The following is a 9,360-nucleotide window of genomic DNA, read 5'->3' as shown; positions in this document are numbered from 1 at the left end:
TGAAAAATATAATTATATAAATGACGTCCAGTTACTTTAATACAGAAAGTGAATGCAGCAAATACACAGAAGGAAAAAGCCATTTTATTTTTTTTTCAATTTTTTTTTATGTAGGCCTAATGTTAGCTTAAGAGGTAATATCGTTGACAAAATATCCGTATACAGTATATTTTATTCTAAAACACTCGTCATGATCAATTAACGTATATAATAAATTATCTAAATAGTATATCATGGATGGAAAACACTTCACAGACATATTTATGATACAATATAATATAATATATATTAATTTTCTTACAAAATATATATACAATAAATAAGGAAATCCATGTTTGCAAAAACACAATAAAATCCATGGAAAAAATTATATATATCACTCTATACAATCAATGATCACCTTAATATACATGTATTTACAATATAGGGTTGCGATTATCATAAGCATACCCTATGCAAAATTATATAGACAAATATATGTACACAACACAAGCACTTTCTGGATGGATGGAATGATTCGTTGCTCTGTAAAAACGTTTCCCATCAACAACGATAATCATGAATCAGCGTCAAAAAAAGAATATCGTTCAAAATCAACACTGTCATTACATAACCATTGTATAAGTTATTGCAAACAAAATGTCCATTTAAACCAGACACTTCTCAAAAAGAGTTACAAAAGTGCCTTCAAAAAGGGAAGAAAACCGAAAGTAAAAAGGACGGAATGTTTTAATAGCTGTATAAATTCGAAGATTTCGAACCTGACTTCCTGTAGTACAAATACGGTTTCTTGCAGCACAAATTGCCATTGGATGGAAGAAGAGTTTACATAACAATGTTCGTGGCGTTTTCACTTTTAAAATCTTTCATATACATCACTGAATTATCACACAAAGATCATTCCATTTCAATACAAATTACTGTACTGGAATCTGTCACCAATATCACTCAGAAAATATCTCTATAGGCACTATGCAATTATTATTTCCAATGTCGACCCGTTTAACAATTTATCCAGGTTCGATCACTTTAGCACTTATCACATATAATATTTCCACTGTTTTAATAGTTCCACCAGATCACGTGATGTTGGCCTCGTCTCTGGATTTGCTGACCAACATTGCGTGTATAGTTCCTGATATAGCAGTTCGAATGGGTCGTCACCAACATCCGGGTGTGGCGGTCGCAGATGTTTTGACACGACACTAAATATGACCACATGTTGATTCTGGTTTGAATAGGGTGTTTCTCGACTCAACAACTGCCATAAGGTAACGCCGTAAGAATACACGTCTGCAACTAAAGTCGGTGCGCCACCTCGAAGTAATTCAGGTGCTCTGTATGCGAAAGTTCCGGTCAGAGCCGAACGATTTGTGGGACTGACGCGTCCAGTGTCTTCTTCAACTCGTTGACAGCAGCCGAAATCACCCAGTTTACAACTGTCCCGTTCTGTGAGCAGAATATTTGCTGGCTTTAGGTCGAGATGCACAATGTGGTTGCTATGAGTAAACTCAAGAGCACTAGCAACTTCCAAACTGTACTTCAATCTTCGTTGCTGGTCCAACTCCTCTTCGGTATCATTAATAAGCATCTGTAAATTCCTTGAACCGATGTACTCCATGACGATCCAGGCACCGGTATCATATTGTTCTATACTCGTTGCCGCTACCGTTCTCACGATATTGGGATGCTTCCAGTTATACACATTCAACTCGGCTTTGTAGCTTTCCATTTGCGCTTTCGGATTTTTAGTTACTTTATGTAAAGTTTTTACTGCCGTGATTTTATTTTTGTAGGAAGCCAAATAGACACTACCAAAGCCACCAGCGCCTAATAATTTACCCAAGTCGTAATCGTCTTTATTTAAAAATCTTGAAGCAAGGTCTTCAAACGGGGTTTGGGGTAAAACTTCAAAATCGTCTAAAACAAAACAACTTTCACTCACCATAAGAATTTCTGAAACTTTGTTTACATCTGCGGGCATATCTCGTATTAGTGTTCACATTTAGATATATAAGTATATAATATATGTCCATATAAAACATAATTTGAATAGCAAAGTTATCACTCCATATAGAAAGCCATAACTTCAGGTATCATAGACCATGTTTATATCACGATTCATTTTATTTCAATGACAGTAGTTCAGGTAGAGTTAGAGTTTGACCTACACGTGAGAACAGTTCGGGGTCATCACGTGCATGTGTTTTGACGGATCTCTGAACTATTAAAAGTCTTCCGCAAAATCATGAATAAAGCTCATAAAGATAGTCGATACAGGTTAATCTCTTGTAAGTTGTATCATGGTTTTTGTTCTGTTCGTTTTCATTTACACGTCGCGCCCTGTATCGCTGTCCAGGCTATATAATTTTTAGATGATTACTGCAAATCAGATGTCTAGTTGTTTGTATGGGACGAAAGCAGAGGTCATGTATACACATGAGCGTGCACGTAAACATTAATTATTTTATTTCTACATTAAAGGGTAGTTGAATTGTGAAGTTGGGTTAGGTTGCCGTCTTGCCGAATGGTAAAAAGCGTGCGCTTTGAGACAAAAGGCGTGGTTCCGATTCCACATTACTGACAAGGAGTAGGACTGCCTGCCTAAACCCGTAAGACCCGAAATGATATAGTTGGGTTGAGTGGACGTTAAACCCCATTTCTCTATAATTTAGAGAATAATTTGTGCATCGTTAATTGGCTTTGGATTGTAAAACGCCCATTTCAAGTGATTCCAGGGACGACGTAAAGGGGGCTCAAAGACACATCCCTTTCAGTTTTTGCACCCCACCTCTCAAATGAAAAATATCGCGTAGCTATGTTGCGATTTTGGACGCTGACACATTTATCGACTCTCTACGCACGGGGAAGAGCCCCCCCCCCCCGCCTGTTCATTAGATCTTTTTCATTATTAGATCTTGTTCGTTATACAAAATCAGCAATTTACGGGTTTACAGACTATCTCATCTTAATCATTGGAACATTGGATTTAATGTCATTTGTTTTGTTGCACTCTTGATTTGATTTCATTTAAAGTACGGCGGCTAGACCCACGGAGTAGACATAATCTAGGACACCGATAGGCCTAGTTTTGAATTTCTGATCCGGTTTCCTCCAGCCGCTAAAGACCCCTACGCGCAAGCGAATTATGGAAATAAAATTGAACCATATGTTAGTCCCGAAATGACCTAGTTTGTGTCGAGTGGACGTTAAACTCCATCTCTCTCTCTCTCTCTCTCTCTCTCTCTCTCTCTCTCTCTCTCTATCAAATTTCGGATGTTGGATGTGCGTTAATTTGTCTTTGTTGGCTGGACGCGGTGTGCTGAGTGAATTAGTTTCCATAAGAGTTACGTCCCATGGTACATTGGCCAGAGGATGCATCCATCTTTTTAGTTTTAATGTTAAATTATTGTTGAGCAAGGATTTCACAATGGAAAAAGATAAGGGTAACACATTTTTCTGATGCTCAACTCCATTTATTTAGTATATGCAGCTTCCCGACAACTTCGAACCATTTCATTTTTCCAGTTTCGAAATCGGTTTTACCTGTTGCATTCGCAACACGTCTTGTTTTTCTGAATTGGCCCAGCACATCAATGATTAACCATCACCGACGGCTCGAGTTGTCATCGGTGACAGTATTCCCGACAAAACACGCTGCTTAGACCATACCGATTCCCATCGGTGCTGATATTTATTGCACAAGATTTGCTCATTGCCTGCGTGGTTATAATACATTGCGATGTAAATGTATGTGCTCCCCTAGGCACAGGGAATAGACCACCTAAAATGTTTTGTTAAACCCCATTTCATTTCAATTTCCAAATATGTGTAGTAAAGTAATATAGTGACAGTGTCCCACATTCGCTAATTTGCTCATGTAGAAGTAGCCAATATGAACACAGCGTCGGGCTGGAGAAATCAAACTCTGTGCAGTGTACATAAGTAAAATTGATTTTCAAACATCCATATCCAAACATCTATGAAGGTATTGTATTCTACCTGCTTCATGTCTTCTTAATTTGCGCACATTGTCTTCTATTGGCGCCTATATGATGTTCTGTATATGTGTGATGAATTGAAATACTACTCGTTAAAGGCACATTATGTAAGATTGGATAAAGAACTGACAGATTAAAAATAGATACTGAAAAAAGAATGTGCTGAAAATTTCAGTCAAATTACTTCACTCTGAACAGGTATACCAGCGATCCAATTTTAGGCTAGCCCCGATTTTCATTACTAACGTTGGAACGATAATAAATAAAGTCTCGATTATCCAGTTTTACGTAAAATTATTTACCACACAATGTTTTCAAATCTACTAGATATGGCAGGTTAACGATGGCACAGAGAGTTGATTATCGTCTGGATAAGTTAATTGACGTCTAATTAAGAATTTACTTTATAACATTTCAGGCCTGAAAAAAAGACCTGCAATAGGCAGATTTTAACAAAAATCGATATATTTACTTTACTATATTTGTAGGGTTTCGTGATAAAGTGATAAAAAAGTTGTATGCACGTGATGATGAAGTGGAAATCGAAGAACTCGATGCTGATATTACTGACACGGACGTGAGAAATCCGGTTACAATATATGGCGTGGAACCTCCAGATGCGGACTACAAGCTTCCGCCAGGATATTATGATTTCCATTTGACGAATTCACAGACTGTGTCTTCCTCCCAGTCCGACACAAGTGGTAGGTTTGTTTGGGAGGTGGGGGAGAGACTTCCATTCGACAAAAACCAGGAGCCACGGTGGCTAAATGAGTAAGACGATGAAGGTTGTGGGTTCGCTCAGTGTTGGCCGAGAAAGTTCATCGGGTTTTTCCGGCGTGGTTACCACTTGTCAGTGGTGCAGGACGGAGGGCCTGACAAGGACAGTTGTCTAGTCGTTCGGATGAGACGAAAAACCAGTAAAAGATCCCTTGGCAGTTGGAATTCGATATACGAGTGGGCCGTAGAGCCGCTGGCCGGGAAAAATGTCCTTCATAGCACACGTCATGGCGTATGCCCGTCTTCATAAGCCCAGTCGGAGCAGAACAGTAGGACGTTAAACCCCATTTCATGTCATTTCATGTCATTTCGACACAAACTAGGTCGTTTCAGAAACTAACATATGGTTTAATTTTATTTTCTATAATTCGTTTGCGCGCAAACCCACGTGTACAAGCTTGGTCGAAACCGTGCCAGTCCACTCAGTGACAGACCCTTTCACTTAAAGCACCCATTGAACCACCCAACCCCTTGGTGGGTTAAGTACATATAGGTGATATTTTATAGAATAATAAATATCTTCATATGAAAGTTAATGAACGGAAAGAACACATACGTGATATCGAAAAAAAACAACGTTAACAATAACAATTTTTATTTTCGTGGCCATATCGATCATAATACAGATATGTCGCTTGTTCTGTCGGTTCACTATAGTGTATTGACTTTCACATGAAGATTATTTGCTATAGAGTTACTAAGCGGCTTTTTATCCTATGACGAGGGACCAATCAATGTTTATAATGGGATACCCACAGTTCCATGCAGCGCACGCCAAAAATTTCGCTGGAACAGACCGTTTCATTGGCTTATCCCTCACATTAACCAGAACGCTGGTTATATAACAACTTTTCCAGTTCCTATTGTAGTAAAGACAAGTAAAACGAAATTTTGAACTATAAAAATCGAAACGAAATAGGATCTGTGTTTTAATCAGATTGAGCGTGCTATGGATGGGGGGGGGGGGGGGTCAGCCGTGTGTATATATTCATAGGCGTACGAGCTGGGGGGGGGGGGCTGGGCCCCCCCCCCCCATTTTGGGCACCAAATGCTGGGAAAATTTGTGCACACAATTGTACTTTGTAAAAGTTGTATAAAATAATATTGCATTCTTGAATGTGTCCAATTTAACAGCGAATTTATTATTATTATGTAACATACTAAGAACCTAACTACATTTTTTGGGCACAACCACCCCCCCCACCCCCAGTCAAAAAATTCCCCGTACGCCTATGTATATATTATTATTTATCAATTCGATAGAATTGCAAATCTTAAAATTATCAAAATACATATTTTACCATCTGTAGAAAATGACGTCACTATTGTCAATAAGGTTTTCAATACTTTTGTGTTACAAGCGAGCTATTTCTACAACTCGTTTAGTAGAATGTAAAAGGCCGCATTAATAATGTAGGTATTCAAATCCACGAAGCGTTATTCATTTACAAAGGCGAAAAAAAAAATATAATAGATTGTTTAAAAAAAATAACACATCGATTCTTCATATAGAACGTGACCTTATCAATATTTTCTATAATAGTCGAAATTAAAAACATGAATTAGAATTCAATATTGGTCCATTTAAATCCATATTGATATTGTTATCTTGCCGTGAAAATATGGGAAGCTACTATCCAATATTTAATACACAATGAACATTTTATAACCTGTACACGAGTCATGTATTCCATGGTTTCGGGCGCCATTTGTAGTGAAGAAAGAATACCATATCCTACAAGACAACGCGGAAGTAATTAGTAATGGCTGATGCAGAACAAAAAGTGTAGAATGGACTAAGCAAGCGTAAAAACGACTGTCGTTCAATTTAGACTGTTCACCTATTCACCTAACATAACTGATTAGAATCAAATAACACGCTATTTATGGATAACAATTACTATGGTTTATTTCACTTTTTGTGTTATATGCTTGAAAACGACTTGTGAAATCTTGTTGAAATGTCACAGTGAAATAAATCATAGTAATTGTTATCTATAAATTGTGTGTTATTTGATTATGTTCCAATTACTAAATGCCATTCAAAGAATATGACTGATTAGAAATAACAATATTTTTAAATATACTTTTTAATATGTTCTTTTAGACCCATTTTTGTCTATTTTAAGATCTCAAAGATTAAAGCCATACACCCTTTAAACATCTGTAATATTTTTTGAAAATTGATTTTGCAATATTTCAAACTATTAACCATGAGAATTTTGTTGTCTTTAGGTGACGATGGTCCGGCACCAAAGAGAAGGCGAAGAAAGAGAAAGATAGCGCAAGAAGTAAAACCCGACAGAAATCCTATTGAGGCTAAATCTTTAGTCAATTCTCAAAACAAATTAACGAAAAACCAAAAACGAAAATTAAAGAAGAAAAGAAAAAGGGATAAATTAAAAGACGAAAACAAATCCACGGCATCTAGCACAGAATTTGTCTATAAACCCGAAGGTAGCTAAGTGATGGAAGGTGACTGAAGATATTTCTAATCCTGTAATAACATATGGGCAGGTACTGGGGGCTTTTTGTAGTCTTTAGAGGAGTCCCCTGTTTGTACATCTTCAATAAAAGGCTTGATCTCGCTTTAACATCTTATCAAGGCCTTTACGTAATATCCTGCGTATTTCGGCACTAATTTCGATTGGGTAGTCACCCAGCTTGAGAGCCTATCAGATTCCTCGATCATCGCGAATGTCAAGTCTCGCGCTTTCCTGCTAAAATGTCTACCTGTGATAATCGAGTTGCAAAGTTCAAGGTTCGTTCAATGTCAAGGTTTCCGTGGAGGTCGCTATATTTGATTTAAGTGCGTTAGTGTCACAATTTCTGACTGGACGCCACTGTTCACATGTCTGCAGTAAAGGGAGAAAACGTAGCTATAAGTTCGGGAATTGCAAAGTAATCAAGCAACACCCAGATGTTCTAAACTCTCGCAGCAGTTGCTTCGGGAACATGCTCTTTGTGGTGCTTTGTCCTTTGATCACTCCAGCTAAAAATGACACCTCAAAATATCAAAGTGCTTGACATAAAAATATGTGAACTCACAAAAGACAAAGGGAGATGCCATTGGTGGTTGTTATTGACAACATATACTTTTCAAATAAGTGTGATATTGCAAACAAACTTCGAATTCTCTGAACTCAGAATAAGTAACAACACTTTAGGTCAGTGGAACCAAAAATATGGATTTTTCTTAGATTTGAAAATTGAATCCTATACCTTCGAGACCAATCTAATTAAAACACAGATCCTATTTCGTGTCGTTTTTATAGTTCAAAATTTCGTTTTACTTGTCTTTACCACACTTGGATCTGGAAGACTTGTTATTTAACTCGTGTTCTACTTGAAATGAAGGGTCAGCCAATCAAATGGTCTGTCGAATCGAGTGTTTGACCTTTTTTCCCCCCGGAACTGTGGGTAATCCACTAGTAACATCAATGCTGATTGGTTAATCAAATGTCTGACGTCATAGGTCAAAAGTCGGTATTTTGACCCCTGACGTGACCTATCGCTATAACTTGTCAGATCTTCATGTAGTGTAGGCCATCGAAAGTATAAAAAAACGAAACGAAATATAGATCTGTATTGTGATCAGATTGCTTCCAGACATGACTATATATGATCGGATGTATTGTTAATTGAAAACCATACCCAATGTAAACAAACTGATCAATAATTCTCTTGGTGTTTGTTTTTATTAATCATCAATCAATATCCCAATATACTGTTATAGATCCTAGCGGTTCAACTTGCTAATAAATAGGGGAGCCGCGGTGGCTCAATTTGTAAGACGCTGACTAGCTAGCCTGGAGGTCTCGGTTTCGCTGAAGGTGTTGGCCGGATTTCCTCGTTTCAGTTGTAAAGGACGGGAGGGCCTGACAAGGACAGCCCTCTAATGTAGTAATAATAATAATAATCACTTTATTTAATGAGGCAACTTATAGTTTGCAACAACTTTCCACAAGTCCCACTCCCACCCTCCTAAACTACACAATATATTTACATGTAACATCAGGGATGAATACAAATATTTATAGGCAGAATAATTTGAAATACAATAGCAATTAAAGTGAGAAGTTTGGGTTAATACGACCCCCCCCCCCCATCACCCCTAAACTATAAAACGTATATACATGTAATATAAAGGAAGAATAAAATCATTTATTTTATGATCAGTAGTGGAATACCGCGTTTTATCAGTGAAATAAAAGTGTTATTCCACTGGCTAGTTGTTTTTACCTAAAATGATTGTAAAATCATAAAATAAATAGAACATTTGTCGTTTTGTCGTGAATAACATATTTTATTTCACGCATTCGTGAAAATATAAGTTTTCTTGCTTCTCGATGAAATAAAATATGTTATTCACGACAAAACGACAAATATCCTCTATTTATAAACTCATAAAGACGCAGATGCAATTTAAAGCTGCATATATACATGTGACATAAAGGATGAAAAAAAACCACACACCCGTTCCCCAAACAATAAAAAATTTTAAAAAAAGTTATGGTTTCTTCAGTTCTAAATATAATTGCGTTTTCAAGTTAAAAGTTAATATTTTCAACATTTTTAC

General features: G+C 37.1%; 1 protein-coding gene and 1 long non-coding RNA gene across 2 annotated transcripts; one reads left to right on the top strand and one right to left on the bottom strand.

Annotated features, from left to right (window-relative positions):
• Positions 1-339: 339 nt before the first annotated feature.
• Positions 340-2,112, bottom strand: LOC126819314 (serine/threonine-protein kinase mos). Its single transcript, XM_050547302.2, has one exon. It carries the CDS (start codon positions 1,982-1,984, stop codon positions 1,040-1,042), a length of 945 nt encoding a protein of 314 aa, XP_050403259.2. The 5' UTR covers positions 1,985-2,112; the 3' UTR covers positions 340-1,039.
• A 1,234-nt stretch (positions 2,113-3,346) lies between these two features.
• Positions 3,347-8,462, top strand: LOC126819322 (uncharacterized). The gene is made up of 3 exons (XR_007679572.2): positions 3,347-3,446; positions 4,490-4,705; positions 7,017-8,462. It is a non-coding gene; the product is annotated as an uncharacterized LOC126819322 (long non-coding RNA).
• Positions 8,463-9,360: the final 898 nt, after the last annotated feature.

Source organism: Patella vulgata, chromosome 4 (assembly GCF_932274485.2).
Source record: "Patella vulgata chromosome 4, xgPatVulg1.2, whole genome shotgun sequence".
Classification (NCBI taxonomy): domain Eukaryota; kingdom Metazoa; phylum Mollusca; class Gastropoda; family Patellidae; genus Patella; species Patella vulgata.
The sequence above is the reverse complement of the archived record's forward strand: the minus strand, read 5'-3'. Positions and strand labels throughout refer to the sequence as shown.